Source organism: Malurus melanocephalus, unplaced genomic scaffold (genome assembly GCF_030028575.1).
Source record: "Malurus melanocephalus ecotype Western Australia unplaced genomic scaffold, MMel_1.1 scaffold_261, whole genome shotgun sequence".
NCBI lineage: Eukaryota > Metazoa > Chordata > Aves > Passeriformes > Maluridae > Malurus > Malurus melanocephalus.
The window spans coordinates 600,987-625,305 of record NW_026623493.1 but is presented as its reverse complement, the minus strand read 5'-3'; the positions used below and the strand labels follow the sequence as shown (position 1 = coordinate 625,305).

Below are 24,319 nucleotides of genomic sequence, written 5' to 3'. Positions count from 1 at the left end.
CAGAAGTTGGGATTTTCAAGGACATTTTTCCTTTTGTTTCATCAGGAATATCAGTGGAAGAGTGTGCACCCTGAAAAATTCTGCCCTTGAATTTTCGTTTTGGCTAGAAACCAAATTGCTTTCAAAAGGTGCAGCTCATCAAGAGAGGGAGCTTTTGTTTTGTTTAATTTCAAAGTTATAAAATATAAACCCATGAAACTGCAGAAATAACATTTCAGCCAACTTAAGCAGGGATGCAGTATATTGCCAAATTTTTCTGAAGCAATGAAGATTCAAAGYGTGGTTTCCTCTTTTTGCCTTTTCGTCACAGCAATTAAATAATTGTTTCGTGAAAAAAAAAAAACAAAAACTTATGCATTCCTCTGTTTTCAAGGATATGTTTTCATTAACTCAGGTCTAGAGCTATTTAGAAAACAGGAGAAAATGTTTATCACTGTTTTAATTTGATTAGTTGAAATGTTGCTGGAAAAATCAACACTTCAATGTGAAACATTTTCATTAATTTTACAAATGTCAACAGGGACTGGTTCTGCAAAAAGTCAGGGGTGGAGGATCTGTGCCCAGCAGCCACAATGTATTGGAAAACTAAWTCAGCTCAGTAAATCTGTCCCCAAACAGAACCAGATAGAAATGAGTTGCAAGCATTAGAGTTGCTCCCTCTCTCCAAATCCAAAGTATGAAATCTGAAAGAATCCCCTTTCCAGAATGTTTCATGCATCAGCCATTAAAAACAAAAAAAAAAAAAAAAAAAAAAAAAAAAAAAAAAAAAAAAAAAAAAGAGAAAAAAAAAAAAAAGAGAAAAAAGGCCTGGCTTTTCAAGATGTCTGACATTGGCCAACGAGACAAGCCAAGCCATGAATCATTTGTAAAAAATTTTAACTGTGGTCATTGCTGTAACGCTTGGAAATCCTTGGATGCTCTAGGCCTGTATATAYGTATATTTATACACATATAGTGGAGTACAGTTCCTCTTGGGGTTCCCACTTCTTCATCTGCCAGCTGAAATACCTTGAGGTGAGAGGGGAGTTTTGGTAAGGGAAAAAGGTTCACAAATCCACTGTAAAGTTCACAGTCACATTGGACCACATTATAACCCAGAGAATTCACATGTAAACAAACCTGATATGTTTCCACGAAATCCACTGAGAACAAACTTGGGGGGGTATTTAAAAAAAAAGGGGGAGGGAATAAAAACAACGAAAAGAAATTCCATTCTATTATAATAAAATACCCAACTTAAGCTAATTATTTAAGAATGCTCTTTAAAAAAACCCCAAAAAATTAATTAAAATTKAGCACATGAACCAAGACTTCATCAACTGTAGTTATCAAATTCAGCTGATAGTAAGCCACAAGCTCTGAAAGACCCCATTTGACTGATAAATGGACTATTTTTTTAATTTGCACAATAAAAATAGCAATATCATTTAATGTGAAATGTGAAAAATTTATTGCAACAAAGTCACTCTCACTCCCAAGCTGAGACTTTGGCCCTAGTCCTCCTCTCACTGAGACTGGTCTCCCARTACACCTGATTTACATGGTGTGAGTGTGCCTTTTTGTATACAAAATTTTAGCACACAGCAGTCTGTGATGGCTGATTACCAGCCTCCCTCTCTCCTTCTTTCCTTTATTACTGGGTTTATAATGAAAACGTTGACACAGCCTTAACTATGGCAACATTAGCATTTGCCATTATAATTAACAGATTCTTTTTTTTCCTTTGTGATTTACATGCATATAGTCTTCCCAGTGCAGTAATTACAGATGGTATAGCTTGTAACATATACTATCCCTGAACAACAAATRCATTCTTTTTAGAGTATGTCTCTGATAAATTTTATTTAAATATAAAAGGTAATGGGCAGAAAATGTAGTTTGCTTACAAGTTTCCTTTATGGTTGTTTGACTGTCACTTTTCTGCAGATTTAYGATWATCATTCTTGCAACAAAAACGTTTACTTCACTGTCTAAATAATAAGGTAATTTGTTACAGCTAATTACTCAAGTGCTTCCTTAATCTCAATTAAAAGATTCAGGCTGATTTTCTACATTCTGCAGCAGTATGTTCCAGAATATCTTGTTAATGTATTCCCAATCACATATTTGTTAAGGAATGCATGGTCCATGCAAAACTGAAATGCTAAAATACATAGCTGCAATCTTAAACAATGATTTATTGTGACATGGGATGTGGGACATTTCCACAGCTTTTGTGATTGCAGTAATGAAGCTGTAAACCAAATAGCATGAAATGAAGCAAGGCCTTACAATTTAATCAGCTCGTAAACAGATCTACTGCATCAAGCAAATGACATTATTATCCATCCGAAGTAAATCATGCTAATCTCAGGAGATAAAATCAACATCATTAATGGTCACATGTCATATTCATCAACACTAAACCATCCCTTTTGACAGATTAATCCTAACTACAGCTCCCACGATGTATGGTAATAGGGCTTGTAGCATACATTTCATTCAGCAGTAAGGCTAACCAGCACTCTTAGTCTGCTATTACAAATAATTTTTTTATTGATTTACATATTTTAAAATGCATTTAAGGTGAGGTACCATTAAAAATCCTGTCACTATCACATATTTCTTCCTCGCATTCTCAGCCTGTATTAATAGAAACTAGAAACTAAACACTGCATGCCATATAAATACTTTCTTTAACACACCGTTAGTGGTAATTAAAGAATTCTGCMTGTGTTTTTCATTCAGCAATGAAAATACTCACCCTTTTTAATAGGGTTTAAAGAACTATTGATACTATTATTCTAATATCTCATTTGTGGTGTACCAGAGCATAGTGCCCCTGGTCATGCATTGGGGCTCAGTCAAGCCAAGTAGGAACCTGAAGACTTCATTGTCCATTATCCCATCATTAATACAGCATCAAAAATCCAAAGATGCATTTWTGATATTCACTCTTCATTGCAGTTTATTGTGTTGTGCAGACTGGTTGTGTATTTCTGCTCTGACTCCAGCTCCTGAGTATTGCCTATTTGTTCCAAACACCAAATATATTTATTTATCATAGAACTGACCCTGTATGAATGCTTTTGAAAAGTGTCCACTATTCAAAGTGTCACTTTCCTTGAACAGGCACTGAATTATATTGACAGGCACATTATCAAGGGCTGCTGACTGACAGAATGAATGACTGCGGCTCCATGCCGCATTGCCAGTCATTGACTGAGTGGGTGCAAAAATTATCTACAACCTCTGGAGATCTAAAGGACTCTGARCTACAGCTAGAAAAGAAGATATATGCAAGTGATTTACTTGCACAGCATTTATCAACTTAGTACAAACATCTCGACTATTGCCCAAACTACTTCACTAATGCGGTAATTCATTAATGGTTTATTCTCTTTCCTGAAACTATTTTTTTAACATCCCTTTTATGCAATTATTAATGTCATGTTATTTAACATGTGTTTATGTTTCACCAGGGAAATGGTTGCGGTAATAATTTTAAAAGCAACCACTGCCCCCCTGCATTTGTTTCTAGGCCAGTGTGGGTTAAGATGCATCCTAGWAAGATTATGAGGGCAAGGCAAAAACATTATTAGACACTGCCTGTGGCTGATGCAAGTCTAGTTAAGAGAGAAGGCAAAATGCTTCCTGGACTGTGCTGGGGTTTTAGGAAGACACTAAACTAACCATAAAAGCATTTCATTTACTTGCCAAATTTATTTGCCAGATGTTTTTTTGATTGACATAATGGCAGCTTGAAGAAGTAGAGCACAAAATTCTACTTTATCTATTGACTAGGAAAAAAAAGGTAATAAAATGTTTCAATAAGTGCATTAATTTCAAAACCTCAAAGCACTAATGTCAAATTTACTGGAATCCACTGACCTTCAAATTGCTTTTAAAGATTTTATGACTTCGATTGTCACATTACTTACAAAGATTCCTCAAGAAATTKTTTTTTCCATCTACAGTGTATTTTTAATGTTGAGGTTGTGAAGACCTTCCCGTTTCTGCTACTGTCCTTTTTACTCTTACTTCTCCCATACTTGAAATTCTACATGACTAATTACTTAATCTTTGACAAGCTGCAGATATCTGTGGTGCTTATCAGTGATTGTGGTTCGAGGACTAAAAGAATCACTGATGAGGAGGAGCAAAAAACCCCCACCTTTCTTATAGGAATTTAGTGCTATTGCATAACATAGTGAGAGCACAGTGTCATTGAGCTAGTACACTCCTCCAAAACTCTGTCCTAGTACCTCCCAGACATGTCTGCTCTTCCCAGGTTTACTAATAAAGCCAAGATGAAAGCAATTTGTATTTTAAGGTGTATGGTTTAGGTAAGCAAAAGAAACAAACCTGTTTCTCAAGCAGTACAAGAAAAACTGGCAACAGRATTTCCTGGTGGTATAAGTGCATATAAAGTAGAAATTTCACCTACCTGTGCTCTTCCTTTGGTCTCATCCTTCTTCAACTTTTTTCTAAATGCTATTTCCTATGCCAGAGATAAAAAAAGATCAGTTTATTATTGCACCTTCATACACACAGAAGATTATGAAAGCATATATATTTTGATCTGTTTCTTAGCTGTTGACAGTGGAGTCAGAAAACTCTGGAAACACTTTTTTGTACTGTTTGGATTATAAAAGGGTCTTGAACACACAAACTTGAAAAGACTGATTGGTTCCAATCGATTAGCCATAGCTATCTTAAAACCACTTTTGAGCATATACAGACATTCACTAGCTCTTCATTTTAATGTGAAATTCTACTCTGAAAAGCAATCATCAAAACAACACCTTCATAATAAAAAACAAAAAAAAATAGGTGTGATGTATGCTCTTTTTAGCACCTAAGTTARCTTTCAGCTCTATGCAATACTCCGAGGGAACATGAGTATTCAAGGTCTGTGTTCTTAAGTGAAACCCAGTGGGAAGATGAAATAGYGTCTGGCCTTTGCCAATCTACATAGAGAGGCTGCTGGGAAGGAAAGGGTAGTCCTCTGTTCCCGTTTACTTTTGAACAGTCCCAATACACATAGTGACCAGTATCACTTCCTCCTGGCTTCACCTGCAGCAGGTAATGCACTGGCATTGGCTTGTCATTGGTCTTTTGACCAATCYAGTGAACTAGGCAAACACAAAAGTGTTGGTTCATTAGGTGCCATCTGAASTCTTGGGAGTCCTTGGGAAACGGTGTCTGAGCCACCAGGGTTAATTCATCACAAATTTCCTGAGGTAGTGCACGTCCTCCCTATCCCTTCCCATCCCCTGCCACGGGGGCATTCCACCTCTGTGGGACCATGTAGCCACAACCCAACCAAACCCAGATCAGTCTAACTTGCAGATGCCAGTGCATTCAACTTTGGTTGGGATATAAAGAAGTTTTTCTCTTGTAAATGGAAAACGTTTTGACTAAAAGCTGTCAAATTGCAGCAAGTAGTGAAGTCCACAAGCCTTTTTCTATGTCATTTTGTAGAGGGAAAGAAAAAAGCCTTCAAGGATATCATATGAGTCATGGCATTAGGTTTCCAGAAGGCTCTTTGGGATTCTTTTYGACCAAGAGTTTTCTAACATTGTTAGAGCAGGGGCTGTGTGAAACTCAGCAATTTTGACTGTCATGCTATTTTTCAGTTCCAGCTTTCATCACTTTGTGCCTTTTGGGTCTAACTTTGCCTCCACTTAAGTGGTTGTCAATGTAGAATAAATCACATGAAGAATACTTAGGGCCATGTTCTTTGCCCAGCCCCATAATAGAGGAAGGAACGAAATCCTCAGAAATAAAGGGATGTACTCTCCTTCCCAGTATGACTATTTAAATGCTGAARATGAGAAATATTTGTTTTCTCTAATACATACTAGATTCAAATCTGACAGGACTAGCAGACTTCSCTGCTTTTTAGAAAATTGGGGAAAAATCTGTGTCTTTTGAGCGCAGTGCATGAGTAGAACAGAGTAATAAAGAATGTATTGCACAATGTGTGAGTAGCTGCAGTACAAATTAATATATTGTGATGGGTTTAGGAGACAGAGGGGTGGCCAGAGCTGGATCTGGAACAGTCAAGCCAGTGATTCATGGCTTTCAGTAGTGAGGCCAATGATTCTTGAATTCCAGCCTCTGTAACCATGCCTTGCCATTCATTCTTTTACAAATGCAAAATATTGCAGACATTCTTTCTCTAAGGGACACATGCTAAAGGACATTGGGACTTATTAACAAACTGGAAAGTTAAGCACTTCTTTACACCTTAGGGCAGGAAATAAACTRGGATCTTAAAGTACATTTTTTAAAGAAAAAATATYGTGGCCCTATTCTGASTTGCTCTTACATAGGAAGCTCATGWAAGTGTGAAGACTCTAGAGAAGAGCCAGCTTCACAGTAGGAAAAGCTTATTTTGTTGTTATTAGCAGCCTGAGGTGTGCTGATCATTTTACTCCTGGTATTTTGCCATCTCTTAACAAGTATTGCCACAAAATGGCTCATGAAAAGGGGTTTTTGAATGSAGCTCAGTCATTTTGGCACAGATTCAAAGTCTGATCATAGGGAAATCATTTACTTTTCCAATTATGTGATCAAGGCACAACCCCAAGTACTGCAGAGTCTTCTCTTCCCATGTTAACCTAGCAGGAATGGCCAACTAATAAACAGAAGAAAGTGAGTGTTGGGTGAACTTTATAGTCAGAAATGGTATAAAAAAGTCTTCAGGCCACGTATTCCATTCATTATTTGCATGCTGCTCTTCCTGGAATCAGTTTTCAGAAATATATTTGAACAACAAACTACAGATATAAAAATTATAACTCCTCTTTTCAATAGTTCTCTTTAGAAGTGACATGTAACTGACCTGTCAGCTCCTATGCTTCACCTGGTAGTGGTTTAAGTCAACTCTAAAGAGGAAATCAATCTGATGTAAAGCTGAGCTAGACCTTTGCTAGACAAATCTCATTAAAACAGAAGCCTCAAACAAACAGAAGGCTTTCTCACCTACACACTTGCTCTTCAGATCTAATCCACACAATGGTCTGCTGGCCATGAACTCTTCACCCCCGTGGGAACTGAGAGTGATCTCCTTCACACTTCTTAACTTCAAAACATTGCTTTCATCCCTTCTTTGCTGCTTGATTCCTCTCTCCCTCTGATCACAGAAATCATCTCAGTAACTCTTACTCAATACTGGCAATCATTCCAGTGTTTCACAGAACCTCACAGCCATTACTGTTTACAGGACTGTATCCCACAGCTAGGCAGTTCTGGGCTGATCCTYGAGTCACTGAAGGCAGAAGAGATTTTGCCATCGATGGCAATGAGCAAATTTTGCAGGAAATTTTGTATTACATCCAGGTGTATTTTTTTATTAAATGTATTTTTCACTTAATCTAAATAACAAGTCATCAGTRCTATCCAATGGGTGTATTCTTTCYAACTTTGTTCAGTACAAAAAGCTTTTTCATTTATTATACTTTTGGTTCAAGTGCACAAAATTAAGTGGGGCAGTTAAAMCCAGGCAAATAATGTACCTGATGATTTACCAGATTTTATTTACATTATTATATAGCTATTAGATGTAATATTGTCTGCTCCTGTCACTCTCTCCAATGTGTTTGATGATTCAGGGAATAAATAAAACCCAGGGTTAGCAAATAAATGAGAGCAGAATTGGCAGCACACCAAGTCTGCTTTATTTGACTGAGAGAGAGATGTGTTACATGGCCTGTTTGTTTAAATTACGCCAAGAGTTGAGATACACCAGGTGTTGTAGACCATGGAATAGAGCTCTTAAAATGTTTGCAAAAACTAGCTTTCTATTTACTGGTTTGCCAGAATACAAACCCAGGTTTACACTGAGAAGTTGAAAAGAACAGGACTTTATGATACCATTTTGCTATTATTTTCACTATTTAAAGTTACAGCTATGTCTCACATGTKCTGACTATCCAGTCTCCCTGTGTGTCTGTCTTTACACTGGAATATGTAGTATAYGTAATTTTGTAAGATTATTTTAGTGACTATCTTATTCGTTCTGAAATACCATAAGATAGTTCTTTAATACAGATCAAGCCATACTATCTTTATTCAACTAAACCCCTTTCAAGTTCAGTAAATGGGAGATGGGTCTGAGAGATTTAAACTCTTTCAYCAGAGACAGATACATAGAGGTAGTTAAAAACAAGATCCTGATCTGTTCTTTTAGGATTGGTGTGGAAATACAGTGKCACAAAAAGACCTTAGTATGAAGGGTCTAGCACAAACTATACTTTAAAATTGTTACGTTTTCCTTAGGATCATACTGAAGATACATTCAGGGATTCATAACACAGATGGTTGGGCCACTACCTTTGTGCTTCTCTCCACAGAATCCTAGAAAGCAAGCAGAGTGGGGCAGGGCAGATGAGTGATCCTCACCCGCTTCATTGCAGAGYCAGCCAAGGCAGTTCAGCCTAGCACAGAAGATTGCTTGAAGTAATCCACTTAACTTTGCAGTGCTCTGGGACCAATAACCTTTGGCAAGGGAAGAGGTTAAACCAGCAGGAGTTTTGTCTTAAGCTAGTAAAGCAATTTCTGCAGTGAATGTCAGACCACAGCCTGAATCAGGTTCAAAACATACAGAGAGAGAGGASGGTGGGGGGAAGAAAGAAATGGGAGGGGGAGTAGTGGGCAAGGAGGACGGGGTGAGAGAAGCAGAGAGTACTCATTCCCGCTTTAACTCTATGATCTGTTTGCAGCACTCTRAGCAAAATAAAGGTGAATGCACGTGAGGCTTCTTCAAGCTTCACCCAGTCATTCTTTTGTTTTAGTGATTTTCTTCCCWGCCTTGAATAGAAAAAGATTACTTTTAAAAAACCAACTGCAGCAGCAGTGACATGAGTTATCTTCTAACCAAAGCACATTGTCTCAGATTCAGTTATCTCTGAGACTGCCTTTTTTTCCTGTATCTTCTAGTGGTTATAACTTACAACTGCCTGGAGTGCTTTTATTGTCCGTCTCAAACATCTTGATGGACAAAACATTGCTGCAGACTCTCTCTGGAACCCTCTCTCCTGAAGCCTGCCAAAATCCGCATTTCAGCATACACAGAACACACTGCAAATCTGCTTAAACTCACTTTGCATTTAGCAAGAGGATATTGAGATAGTCCCAGAGTAATGCCGRGAGGTTTGTGTTGATCTAATGAAGAAGATAATAATGCCATGCTTATATGGAAGCATGTACTTGTGTACACTGGCTAGTGTGGCTGAGTTGGGTTAAAGAAAGGACGTCTCTAGGATAAATTCCTAATTCTGGCAGAGCTGCATATAAAACTCCAACTGAATGTAGTGGGACCAGCATTATGTCTCTGGTTTTGTTTTTTTTTTTACTCAGTAGTTTACTCAGTAGTTTACTCAGTAGTTTATCCATTAATATATGTGAATGTCATCAGTTCCCAGTCTGTAGAAGAGACAGAGATTGCTATGGTACAAAGGAATACCCATGTCTTTTAACATAACTTTCCTCAAAAGTTTCTTGATAAGAGAGTGAAGAATTCATTCTTAAGCACAAGAACGCAGGATGGATTTTAAGTACAAAAACAAACTACTGCTTATCTCACTGCTGATTTTTTTTAAACCAATTTTAATGGTCTTGCGAACAAGATAGAGTCAATAGGTCTGATCTACCAATACATTACTCCATTTCTATGTCAATAMAACTCCATTGATTTTTGTGCTATTATGGCTGTGTAGAAATGAAATAACACAGTGTTGAATCAAACCTATTCAATGACTGATGGTCCTGTTCAGAAATCAGATGAATTAAGAGAAACAAAATATGTTGAGAGGAGATGATGTTCCAGATGTGCTGTAGTGGGAGGAAGGATCACACGTTATAACAAATGGGCTGGTTTCTATGATAGAACAYGTTTCACAGTGGAGAAATGATGTGAAATGTCAGGACAATATATGGTTTGTTTGAAAGCCTCGTCATTGTCTGAAAATAGCCTCTAGCTTATGTTTTTCCTCTTTGAGAGCTACTCTGATACCAATTCTGCATCTCTATTTCTTCACAGAATAAAGTTTGCTAAGCATGGGTTGCATAGGCAGGAAATTTGTTCCTTTGGAACTTGGGACAAAATAGATTTTTTTTATTATTATTTTTTTTGTCCCAGTAGGTTCTATGTTTCTGCTTATAGTGGTGAGGCAGAATATCAAATGCACTGTTTAATGGTGTTAACATGTTTGCACTGGTTACAAGGTTAATTTTCATAATTCTTTAAATGAGTGGCCTTCACCCTAAGATGAAAGCAAGCCTTATTCCGTTAAGCCCTCAGTTCACCCAAGTTACTAAAAAAATGGGGCTTCTGTATATTCCAAAGTTGAGTTCACATTAGCTAGCTGCTTGATTAAAGTAATATAAATGAAAACAAGAGTATTACTTTTCTCTAAAGAGGTGTTGTAGGCCACAATAAAACTGTGGGCTTAAACTGTGTTATATCACTTTAGGACAGAAGTCTCAAACATGAGAAAAATATATGTGATAAAATAAGACCAACATTGGTTTTGACCTAGTTTGAACAAAGGTGCAGAAAAATCAATGAGTCCTGGAGCAGCCTAAATGCTTTGTTAGCCTTTTACTACAACATTATATATTACATGCAAATAATGGCACAAATTTTATACTACTATTCATGTCAAGTGATTTCATTGAATCTATATTTTATATTTTACAGATCTTGAACAGCAACATTTTTCTTTTTAGTGCAAAGTTGCTCAAGGTTCACTGGAGACTCTTTYAAATTGCTGCTTTCAGAGAAATAACAATGTAAAATGACATTATGATGTATAGCACCCTTCTGAAGACTTGAACCAGTGCACCAGGAAGTCACTAAAACCTCTGGGAATGAAGCAATCTCCAGGGCACTATTGTCCAATTGTCCCAACTGGATCACTTTTAATTAGTTGCAATTAATTTCAAGTGACAGTGCACTGAAATATCTAATTGTAAAGCAGGAAAACACACTGGAATTTGGAAAATATCATTGTTGGGTAGGTTCTCTATTACAGAAGAGAGCTGGATCTGATTASTGCCTGCCTTAATCTATATAATTTTCATTAATTTGTTTCTATAATAAAGATAAGACATGCAACGATGTTGCTAAAGTAGTGACAGAGCACTTAAGCAGCTGACATGCATCAGGCTAACAAGCAGTCCATAKAATTATTATATTGAAGAAATCAGTATCTATCAACTTAACAGCTCACTGTGTTGTGGCTAAAATGGTTTAGGATTGTGGGTAAAACAGGCTACAAACTCTCTACAAACTCTCTACTCTACATTTTTGTCCCATTCTGTTCCAATAGGTTGGTCATTGCTGCAAGGGACTTAAAAGACCCAAGCTGAGACAGAGATTTCAGGAGATATCAAGAGAAACAGACATTTACCTCCTGTGCAGGTATGTTAGAAATCCTGCATTTGCCAGTGCTGGAGGCACCCCATGTGAGGGATTTTGCTACCAAGACATGAAACAATACCTGTGGCCACTCTAGAATTCAGGCAAGGGTAGCCTTACAGGAGTTACCTTGGCTCTGGCTGCCTTGGAATAAGCAACCTGCAGCAAATTCAGCACAGCTTGGGGGGTGAGGAACTGCTGGATCTTCTCCTTTCTGATCAGTGCAGAGCTCTAGTGAGTTCACACACAGGTTTGCTGTATCCTAAGGCTACAAGAAATGCATACCAGAGGAGTGGCTCTCTTTCCTTGTGTGTCTCCTTAGCACAATCAATTGGCACCAATGTGCCTGAGAGATACAGAKAGAAGTGCTATAGATCATATGTATCACATCACAGTCACTGAATTAGAATACTGATTCAGGCTTTTAAGTGTTTCGATTTTGTAGATATTCTCAGGCCATATCGATGACAAATTAAAACACTACATTTTCTAAACTTGACACCACTAGAGGAAAAATATGTCTATGAGGTCAAATGGGGCCAAATTTTCAATAAAGTTATTTTAATGACAGAACGTACCTCTACAATTCAAGAGGCAAAACAAACCTTCTCAAGTGAGCTTAATATGACTGAAAGAAGCTAAATCATCCTCTGAGCTAAAATCCCAAACTGACAACAAAATAGATAGGGAAAGACATGGTGTTCACCATTTTGTGTATCAGTGCTCTTCTATCACCAACAAGAGGGAAAAAGTCCTCCAAGAACCAGCGTGGGCCCATTCAGTCCTTACTAACTGCACTGGACTCGCCTGAAGGAGAAGGGATGTATCATGAGCTATTTGCTCCCTTCTCTGCCAGTTCCTCTGCATGTGAACTAGAATAACTAATTTGTTTCACAAACCAGCTTTCAGATAACAGCTACTGATACAGTCAAGTGTTAACTGCAGCAGAGGTGGTATAACATGGTCTTTGCGTAGTCTCCTCTCTTAAAAACACAATATTATTCTGTCCCTCTGTGATTAGTCTGCAATTTCACATATTTTTATTGATCAGGTTTTCCCAGTTTGGAATTCTGGTCATGAAGCTGATTGAGTYAGGGGGTCTGGAAGCTGTCTGAAAAAATAGTATATTTCTGAGCATTTATGTGTTCTTGTGTTAAGTGGGTCAGTCAGACATATTTTTTTCAGGAACATACAGCTGGAGGAACASTTTCATCACCATTTACCAAAAAATGCAAAATAGCAACCTGTATAATTCTCAAAAAGTAACCTGTTCTCACTCAAATAAGGCTTCTTTCATCAAACATGAATCATCTTTGTATAGCAAGAAATGTTTAGTTAGCCTGATGAAATCAAGGAATCTACTAATAATCAAATTATTCCATACTGACAGATCTGATAAGTAAAATACAAAAAAAAAATCCATTAAGATGAATTTCTCATTATATCCTGCATCTATCAAAAACATTTTTCTTTCTCCACTGAAAACACTCATATTTGTTCATGTAACAAAGGCAAAATGTTTGGAGTGACCAAATAAAAGTTAAGTCATGCATTTAAATTTTTTTTCAAAACAATTTCATCATTCTGTCTTATTTAGAGCCACCAAGGATCAAGTTCACTTTATGAGAGCATCTTGCTCCTCCACCTGCAGTCAGAGACTCCACTGCCAGCTGCACTGAGCAGTCTCCTGRGACTTTATACTAAGTCTAGGCCAGGCTTAGAAATGATGCAGTAAAAATCAAAAGCACCATGAACTGAAAGCTCAGCACAAAAGTCCCATGAAAAGCCAGGATCTGATCTAGAATAAAATTCTGATATTTTGGTACCCTGTCCAGGGTTCTCATTACTAGACAAATTGATCTTTAATGAGGAGCTGGACAGAATTGGACTGGGCTTCTTTTTACAGCACAACTTACATAATTGCTGCTGCATCGAAATGTCAGAAGTGATTTGATTTATTTCTTTATTTTTTGTTTTAACATTTTTGAGATCCTTTCCTCTTAGAGGGACTGAATCTTTCCATAGCTGAGAACCAATGTAAAGTGCAATAGGAGCGAGGATTATCTTATACATTCACAGCGAGACAGAAGGGAAAAACCACTCCACAGAACAATTTCTTTTTAGTAATATATATATATATATGTATATTTTACACATGAGATTACCCCAAATTACAGATGTGGAARTAGAAAAAGTAAGATAATCTGCCTGTCAACATGCTGGCTAGTGCATGAGTTTGTTTGGGTTATTTTTCTTTTTTTTTTTTGGTAGTTTCTTTTTTCCCCCCTTCTTTTTAGTTACTTGGCTTAATTAACAAGATTCAAAATAACAACATGGCCTTTGACAGTGTCCTATGCTTCACTATATTCAAGAGCATCTATTTTTGTTTGTATAATATCACAGCATAAATGGTGTCATCTTCTAACAGAGTGTGACAGGAGCTTAATTCCTGGTGCCTATGAATCAGGTCAAGAGCTGTGTTGATGACAGTGAGTTAGAGATTTACAGTAGACCAGACAAACTATAAAAACCTATGGTAGGGATTATGAGTTATCAAGATGTGCTGAGCTGGCACATGCTGCTAAGTCTGCGGTCAGCATTATCCAGGGAAGCTTCAGCGCCACAGCTGCACAGCACTCTATTACTACCAGTTAGCATCAGAGAGAGTATCAGCTGTGGAAAGACTTTAAAAAGGTTTGAAGGCAGGAGGATAAAGAAGGGAAATCAGGAGGAAAATGCATGACAAACAGTAACGTCTCCAGGACTGGCAACTCGTAAATCCAAAGGTTGCTAGCAAACAAACTGTACGTTCAGCACTTTAACAAAACCATTCAAGGAAATAACATCAACATCAAATTGAAAGCTTTCTATTCCCTTGTTCTGGCAGGAAATGCGAGGAAAGCAATAACTGGGGGAGGCTGCAGTTTTTCATGCAGTGATTCTTTGTTTGTTGCACATATCATCAACTGACTATTTGCAATGGAGGAAGGTGCCAGGTAGGAAAAGAGCTTCTTGTTCTGTCATGCTTTTCCTTGATGTCTAGTGATTCCTTTCTTGATTTTTAATATATATAAACGTTGCTTATGGCTCTACATATGCTTGCACAATAAAAGCATAATGGCAGATTAGCTTTTTTGAATCACTAGCTCTTCACAGACTACCATAGAGGTTAAGTCTGAGTTTCACTTTTTCAAAATTGACTGCATATCCCAGATAAGAGTCCAATTGAGAACTGAGATATATTTAACAATGATTTGTCACGCTTTCAGCAGTTTTCAGTCTTCCTAACTGCAACAGTGATGGAGCTTACTAAGGTCTTCCATACTCAAAATATTTTRTGCTTCATTTGAGTGATGGGTTCACTTTTCATTTAGGTTTCCCTTATCATCTAGATGATTTTGAAAATGATGGCCACAATGAAAACTTTTAGGTATCCCTGCATGCTCTCTTCTGCACAGACTTTAGAATGAGAAGCCTGCCATGAGTTGGCCATCACAGATTGCAGTTTGAAGTACCAGTGCTCTAATTTTCTTTCAGTGTCTTGGTCAAGGAAGTTAATAATACTGAAAGAGGTACAGAAAGTCAGAATAACATACTGGCTTTGCCAGATGAAAATAAAAATGTGGTCATAGTTTTTTAGAACAGACAGAACATTTGCCCTGTCAGCAGTGATCATCAGGAACATCCCCCCATCTACACAAATTCCCCTTTATCTCAATTGAGGTCAGTCCAACTTGCCTTTCAGCCTCTCAAGCAGTCAGATTCTACAAGAAAGAAGAGATTAAACCTTCCAGTGTGATAGGAGAGAAGACAGCTGGGTGCCACCTGCACATTAATACATCAACTTATGGTCTCAAATGTTCTCAAATCCATAACAAATAAAAGGGCTGCAAAGAACGTCACCCTGTAGAGCTTCCTATAACAAAGGGCCTACTAAAAAAAATCCTGTAACATTCTTTAAGATTTATTGGAAGGAAAAGAATTGCCTCAGCAAAGATCCACCATACCATTCCTACTGGATACCCAGGCAAGCCAAGAACATCTTGTAATTAATTGTACAAAAAGTACTTGAAAGATATAACAATTATGCATTTTGGTCTGAAATGAGCAAAGTATACATGACTTCCTAAAATAATTAAATGAACTGCATACATTTGTGCCTTGCAGTAAAATCTCCTTCAATTTCTGAGTTGGATTTCTGTCAGGACTACCACAAGATTGATACAAGGCAGCTGTACCAGCTGTTACCCATTGCAGAAGATGGATTTTTGAGGGTATATCCTGATCACCTGCTAGAGGTAAACCATGTTTTATAATTCTATAGAAAAGTGCTGAAAACTTGGTTAATGAGATATTGCCTTTTTTTACAGCCACATTGGGTAACTGCGATGTGTCTTTAGAAAAACGGTAACTGCTAGGTATCTCCAAAATCTGTTTGGAAGAATTAAAAAACACCCAAGAACTTTGATATATGTCCTAAAAACACACACACTTTCTCAGAATCTGCCTATTAAATGTTTACATTATGATCTGCAAAGCACACTGAAAGTCACCTACCACATGGAAAAGCAGGCTGTGTGTCTGCAAGAAAGATGCATAATGACCTGCCAGCAGTGATTCCAGTACCCAGGAATTTCTTAGTAGAAGACAGCCATATARCAAATGGTTTTATTTACCCCTTTTTGACGTTTTCAACATGCAGGAGGCTCTTTGAACTCAATGGCTACTAAGAAACACAGGCAYTTGACAAACAGATCCCCTCCCCCAAGTTTAAACAGTGATGCTCCTATTAACATACAGGTGTGTGGCCAAGTCAGCATTTGCCCTGAAAAGCAAGGTTAGTGATCACAGCAGATCATTACTGCCTATGAATACRTAACAGGCTACTATTTTTAGATTGAGTGATGCCATAAGAACTGGAGTACACTCCTTGAGATAGCCAAAGAGAAAAAGTTGAGTAAACCATAGTTCTGTCAGAATTTCCTGTTTTCAAGCTACAAATGAATGTTGGACAGGTGTTTTCTCACGCTAAGCAAGTCCTTATTCTAGGATACAATTAATCCTGTAATATTAATGTGATTTTAAAAAAATTGGTGAACTGATTTAAGTTGGTATTACAACACATGACCAAGAGGAACTAACTCATGAACAGCACAACAATTTACATTTTAAAAATGGCAGTATATAAGTGAAATAAAATTATTGTTCATGAAACATTAGATTTTTTTAAACCATTATTTATCAAAATCATTGCATTTAGTAAAGCTAAAGGAAGAAATTTTAAATCCTACAGTCTGGTGGCACCACATATGGGAAAGTGGAAGCAAGAGGATTTTAATTTAAGACCAGGCACTTGAAAGCTGACTAAGAAATAGCAACAGACTCTATACATGTAAGAATTCAATTTTTAAAGCTTTACTTCTGCCATTCTTGCTCACCMTATTAGACCTTACAATTACAGTGGCTGCTCTGTTTTTCACCTCTAGGACAGAAGCAAAACAGGATTATGAAATGAATGCTTCCAGAACAGCCACTTGGTTTGGCTTCTGCTCGCTGAGCAAAGTATAACCTGAATCCCACAGCCCCTTCATGCCTTCTGTGCCAGAAAAGCTACCCAGGCTATCAGCACTGACACCTGCTTCTGACCCGAGCATGAACCATAAGCAATGATTTCTCTGCAGCTGCTCTGGGCCCAGAATGGCAGATGGAAGGCAGAAGAGATTGAACTGTAGAAGGAGCAGGGGTATAARGCATGGCCAGGAGTTTCACAGGGTCAGAGGAGATTATTCCCACAGTTCACATCCTGGAAACTAAGCCTAATATTGGGTCTCATCTCTTCTCCTGTCAGCAGGTCTCTGTGAAACTCCTAGATGAAGTTTGTGTCTAATTCCTTTCTAAGGACCAATACAGAGAGAGGTCAACAGCCCTTCTTTGGTGACCTCTTGACAATTTAAATGCTAGATGTCTGTGCACAGATCTAATAATCTAAAATCCTTTGAAAATAAGCTAGCAGTCRTGCTTTAAGTATTGCTTGCTTTAAATGTGAAACAATAAAGTAATATTTTAATAGGACTGTGTGCCAGTCRAGATTTAGGTAACAAAAACCAAACTAGTCACATAGCCTTATTTCAGTTCCTTTGTCATGTACACCATGAAGCACCCTATTTATTCCATAAAACTACTGAACTACTCAGACCACAGATCAGATGCTGTGGCCAGGTCAGGGCAGTCAATGAACCCGGTGTGTGCTAAGATTCTTACTTCATCTCTTACTCTAGCTAAAACTTGAAAAAAAAGCATTTATCGCTAATACCACTGAATACCACTGTTAAGAATTGGAGTTTATCTTTTTCTGCAGAAGAATATTTTTATGATGCTGAACAAGTCACTTTAAGACTTTAGAGGGAATCACCAGCTGTGTTATTCCTTGAGCTAAAAGTGATCAGCATGAAACATTAGCCARTTCAAACCGTACTTGTTATTGACTGCAGTTCCACTTTGAAATTTAGATCATTTATGTAAAAAGCTAAAGGAGGAAAGTCAAGATGTAAATATCTCAACATGGACATCTTGGAAAATTCTATCTTTTTTTTCTTTTTACTCTGCCAGAATTTTATGTGTATAAATGAAAAATAAAACAGAATTTGAAAAAGAAAATTCAGTGAYAGTTTTGAAGTAGTCTCTGCCATGTAGTGAATGCAAAATTTAARAGGTAAACAAATACCTTTCTTACTGAGTAGCAAGAGTCTAATGGAAATAACCATAAGGACTAAGCATAACATAGAGTTTTGGGTGTTGGGGGAGAAGGTAAGAACATTTTAGATGCTCTCTTTCCTGATTTAGAGAAACAACTCCTAGTGAGAACTCCTAGAGAAGTACMCAGAAATCCTAAGGAGGTAGGAGCTACCAAGCAACCTGTTGTTTTCTGTTCTGGCACTTCTTGATTCCAGACCTTAAGCTGGTTTACTGGTAGTGTTTTAATGGTTAAACTTGGTCTTGCAAAGATATTTCATTGTTTGTGAAAGGTATCTGTGCAAGGTGAGAAGGRAATCAAGATTGATGGTGATAATGTGTGTTATCCACCAAGCTCTGGGATGAAAGCAATTATCAGCTTCTCATGAGGCAGATGTTTGGTGATTCTAAGCTGCAGCATCACAGTGTGATATGGCAAGTTCMCACAAACAGCAGTCACATCTGGCTGCCAAGCCAGAAAATGTTTGCAGGGAGGAGCAGAACAGGCCTGGCCTCTGTGTTTTGGGCTCCRCAAGCAGACATTGCTAGGTTAAGCGCACACCAGCAGAATTTCTGACCTGCCTGTCAGCCAAAGGGAAAACAAACACAGCTAGAAGCCAGCATAAATGCCGTTGCCAGGAGAGATATTCTACTTCTATGAGAGGAAAATATGAAGAGATCAACCTATTTTGTACGTGGAAGGGGAATAACTTTATTCTTCCCTACAACAGTTATCTGGCAGGCAGAGTTCAGCAGATTCCAAACAAAGACACCAGACCCCGAGCTCACCAGAACTCAAATGGAGGAGATGCAGGTTTAACTAGGACTCCAATGAGAGACTTGAATCACAAGTCCAACCAGGCAGAAGAAGTGGCACTTGCAATTTGCTTGAAGCTGGCTTTGAATAAATGTGTTACAGTCCTGCACAGAACCTGTGCATCAATACTGGTGGAGGCTTTTTTAAGACTTCAGTCCAACTGTCTTGTGATCATTACAGGTGATTGGGCATTTTGAGCATAAGAGAGGAAAGTGGTTCCACACAGATAACTAAAAATCCTTGGCCTTTAGATATTAAATTTCCCTACTGTTTAAACATTGTATTATTCCCCAGATTAGGTCCTCAAATCTTTATGGCTGGTCCTGTTATATTTTACTTCAGTCTTTGGGGTTTGAAGTGAAGATAGTACCTTTATATRCAAAACTTATAAGTTTAGAACAGAGATGCTTATGCACACATAATTATAAAAATTCTACACAGGCATTTGGAGATTTGTAAAGACATTCCTTTAAAACTACTAATCTAAATAAAAGTACTAGTATCTATTCTTACCACTAACACTTAATTTTACATAATCATGTATCCAAAATGTATGATATACACAAACAGCAACATAAAACTTGCCATGTATTTAGAGAAATGTTAAAACTTTTTGCTTCAGAATAGGTGCTGAAAAAAATTACAATCTGGATTATTTCCTTGACATCTCATTTGCAGGACCACTGTTAGGTTGGCAGGGCTGTACTTATAAAGAAACATTTTCCATCTGCCATTCAACAAACACCAATTTCTCACTCTTTTTTTATAACCTAGCTATCAAAATTTACTGTAGAGTCTTAGTTTCCTCTCTGTGTTGCTATATTCCCTATGCACTGGGATTTTTAAAACAGACTGTGCTTTCTCTTGCCATATGAAAGAAAAAAAGAAAAAGATGTTCACTTTGGCTCATCTGCTRTGTTAATCACAACTGCTTGCAATGGATTGTTTTATGAATACTACTTTAGTGGTTTTGAAAGCTTTGTAAAATTTTTATGCTACATAAGCATGCTTTTGGATAGCCTGTCAGTCAATATACTAGAGCTTTGAATGGATTTTAATATAGCACATGCTGATTATATATCTAGTGCTTTACATTATATGATTACAAACAGCTTTGCTTCAAACAGATACAGGCTTCCTTTACCCCAGAAGCACAGCAATCGCCAGTTGGAAATACCAGCAGATAGATTTCAATTGGAAAGGACATTCCAAATCCATTTTAGTAAAAATATGAAATTGCAGCAGGAGAAAAATCCTGTGTTGAAACTATTTGGAAAATTCAGATGGGCATAGTGCTAGATCTCCAGCCTGGAACACAGAGAGTGTTACAATTAATACAGTCTTGTCAAAATACTCAGCTGGTGTAAGTCATTGTCACTGCATRGCTTTCAAAATAGCAATGTTGATTTACATCAGATGTGAACTGGGCCAGCTCTTTCTGAATTTGGGATCATCAGAAAGTTGATACATTGAGCAGCACAGACAGCCCCTCAACTACTGCAACAGGGGCTCARGGAGATGCAGTGTAAGGCTCCTCCTTACAGTTTTCCCCTGATGTCTGTCATCCAAATATTGATCCACACCTCAATCCAGTAAGAATAACAAGACTGCAAATTTTGCTGGTATGACAGGCTGATTTAATTAGACTAAGTGTTTTGGGGTTCTTTATAAGCTACACAAATATTAGCTATGCATTGTGTAAAAAAGTTTAAAAATCTCATAGTTATCTGTTAAGATTAAAGGGACAACTTCTTCCTYCTCTCTCTAAAGAAGGGCAGGTAGGCACAAATTCAATAGTTTTATCAGAGACAAGCTTCTTATTATATAAGAAGAGCCAGAGAGGCTTGGGACTGTAGACAGTATTGATATATGCCTTCCAGGAGCTTAACCAAAATATTAKTTTGTGTCCGCCATAAAACATAAAAAAATATTGATGGCTTTTTATAAACTTGATGTCAGCAGGGTATAATCAGAAAAGGAGAGAATGAWATGAAATATAGAAGATCTTTCTTCCTTTAATGAAGGCGGCTTGCATACCTTTATTTTAGAGATGAAAATCTAGTGTAATGCTTATTTGGTTAACTGGRCTTCAGCGTGTGGTTTAGTTGGAACATCTTTTTCCTAGCTTTAGTCTTACAGGAACAGTCTGTGGGACTGTAATGTCTTTTGAAGGGACAAATTGGCGAGCACAACTATTAGCTGGGTGACATCAAAGAGCATTAATCTTCTGTTCTATAGCAAGGCCAAGACCACATTAGTGCATTTCACCCAGTCATTATTAAGACTGTAGCCCAAGGGTGTAATAAATGTTTTATGGCATGCAAACCAAGGTAATGGAATGCAAATTCCATAATACATCCATACATTTATTTTCTAATAGAGTAAATGATGATGTATTTTATGTTAGAAGAGCTCTGAATGACAACACAAGTTCAGAAATTCAGAATTGAAGATAAATATCGCCCTTACTTGGTTTGGGRCAGCTGTGTGAGACAAGAGGAAGAGATGTCTGCCCTGTTAGAAATTACCTAGTAAAAAAGCTTTAAGAGCAAATGTTTTCATCTTCTTCTTTAATGTAAATCTCTTTCTGGGAAGGTGGATGTAGTTATCTTACATTTTTATTTCTAATTACATTTCCCTCTTTGAATACTAATGGATTATTTTGCTTATATTTGCCTTAGAAATATATGGGAACATTAATGTATGAGATTTTATAGGTATCAGGGCAGGCATTTTCCCAGCAGAACTTAAGTTATGYTTTATTATATTGTATTCAGAATCTGAGGGATTAAGAATTCTTCCTGAGGTAAAACAGTTTAAGTAACCTAAACAATAATAGAAATATATATCAGTGTTCTTGTTACTTTAGCCTATCAAACTACACTGCAGAGGTTCCAGTAGTCACAGCACTGCTTGACTGGATTAGAGTGTGAAGCCTCTGTAAGCCATTTTATCTGCCCCTAAGAAATGTTTTCATTTCATTCTTACCTTATTTCCTGATGATGCACAGTGCTTTTGATCCCATCTAATAGACAGTTTCATGTTCATTCATTGCTGTTTCTCATACCRAAAGAGTAAATTGTGTTACAGAGTGCAGCCTAAGTACACACTCAGGACTGATAAGTTCTAAGACTGTAAAAAGCCTCATAACTGAGGAGAATGGACAGAGGAAGGCTCTCAGTGACAGCTGCACAGCAAAGTCTGCATCCTGCACAGCCAGAACAATACAGTAATTCATAASAGGAAAACAAATCTGTTTGAGTACTGTCCTCTCAATCCTTATTCTCCAGGGTAATATCTTTCCTGTGTCATTCATAAGGCAGAAGGTTTGTCTGTGTGGAGTAAAAGTTAATGACAAGGACATCAAAGTATCTTAGGCCCTCACATAATTTTTCATGGAAGCAAGTTGCCTTGATGACCCTGGATCATCTGTAGGATCTGCTTCCGAGTCACATTCCTGGCTGAAAGCGTTTATAGTATGATTCAAAACATACAAGAATTACTGGAAAGATTCCCACTGACTCCACTGGTCCTTAGATCAGGCCTTTTATAGAAATATAATATTTAATATATCCCTGCCAGTGKTTTTTTCCCTTGAGTGAAAGTTTATAAGCGAATAACTTAAAGGGGGAACTGCATCCCTGCCATTACCAGAGCTCCCCATAGCTGCACCTGGGARCCTCACTCTGTGTATGGAAAGAGCCCCTTTGTCCCAGTTCTCCCAATCACTGGGGCATTCAAGCATTATTTCTATGGTGACTGAGGATTTCCAGGTGAGGGAAACCTTTTCTGCCAAAGGGAAAGAAAGAGAACATAACTTTTAAGGGATCCTTGAGTAATACCAGTACTGATTGAGAAGGCACAATTAATTCCTGTGCTGTGGTTCTTGCTGTGGTTGCCAGAATCCCACTGGGGTGACAGTGCCCTTGTTTAGGCTTCATGGCCCAGAATTGCTAGCAGGGAGTGAGAACAGCAAAGACAGGCAAAACCATACAGAAAATACTCTGAACAAAACAAGCCATGGCATTTAATTTCAATAGAGCAAAGAAAGAAAAACCTGCTGTTCACGCACAGCCTGCAGTGTTGCTCAGATAATGTTTCTTTTAGCATACAAGAAACTTAGACCTGCTACTTTGCAGTAGAGAAAGGAAGCCAAAAGAAGAACCATACACTGTGGCACATCTCTCTTACCTAGTTGTGACAAACATGCCTCCAGAGCAAGACATGCAGTTGTTCTTAACTTTGGGAAGCACAAGAAGGAAAGAAGATTCCTTCTCGAGATGTAATATGCCAGACTCACTAGCTGCCAGTTATGACAACAATCTCTGAAACACTGAAACAGCSCAATTGTAGTTTTATGTTTCTTTACAATTGTAATAAATGTGAAAGCCCACCTAGATTATGTTTGTGCCCTGAATCCTAGGCAGAAAGCTCAGGCTATGAGATTACCTAGAATACCTGACTGAAGTCCCTGCTTTCTACACTTTTAGGATTCAGGGACACTTGCAGGCTGGGATTGGAAGTATGGTGAGTCWTATGGTACTGCGCCATGGAGCTCTCATCAAACATCAGGGGGTATAGAAAATTTTTATCTGCAGTGTCCTCTATTACTTGACATGACTAATTCCTCCTTATATTTTACTAATAAGAATTACAAAATAATGTAGAATAACCACCTAATATTTTAAATCTTAAAATAGTGATATAGATGTCATTTATGTAACTGAGCAACAATTTTTACTGTATTCTTCTCGAGAAAAGGACCAGAAACAGCAGGCTTAGACACAGTTTGTCAGTATTAGTAATTTAGGTCTGACTAGTAAATGAAACAACTTCAGTAACAAAAAGGCTGAAAGCTGTAATGAATGAAACCATAAAAAATAAAAATCAATGTTCACCTGGCATTTAATATCTAAATTGAACAATTAAAATAGTCTTTGGCATGATGTAAGCACTCACTATCACAACATAGGATTTATTAAATATCTGATAAGGAGTGAGAACCTTTGAAGACAGCTTTAGAAAGCACTTAAATTTACAGCATGCTTTTGTAAGATTTTTTAAAATAATTGCTGTAAAACATGATGCTAACTTAGTAGTTATAAACCTGTCTACCATATAAATTAAYTAACAGGTGGAATCTCATTGGTATATCCATAAAAGAAAATTTGATTTTATTTACTCTTTAGAACATAGCATTTTGCTTAAAAAAACATGAAGCAGACTGAGGTAAATTGTATTGCACTTATTTTTTGAACTTGTAATAAAAAAGGGGGGAATCTGGACAATACTGAAAAATAGTAAGAAGCCCACTTCTAACTTATCCTGATTTGGATTTTTTTTCTGATGAGAAAATCAAATTT

The 24,319-nt window shown here is 37.4% G+C and overlaps 1 protein-coding gene across 1 annotated transcript in view; it reads right to left on the bottom strand.

Moving 5' to 3' along the window:
- LRMDA (leucine rich melanocyte differentiation associated) overlaps nt 1–24,319 on the bottom strand; it is a 448,666-nt gene that overhangs the window by 387,163 nt on the left and 37,184 nt on the right. The window contains exon 4 of the mRNA XM_057375873.1: nt 4,427–4,480. Coding sequence (XP_057231856.1) covers nt 4,427–4,480 — 54 coding nt within the window. The remainder of the gene's footprint in view (nt 1–4,426; nt 4,481–24,319) is intronic.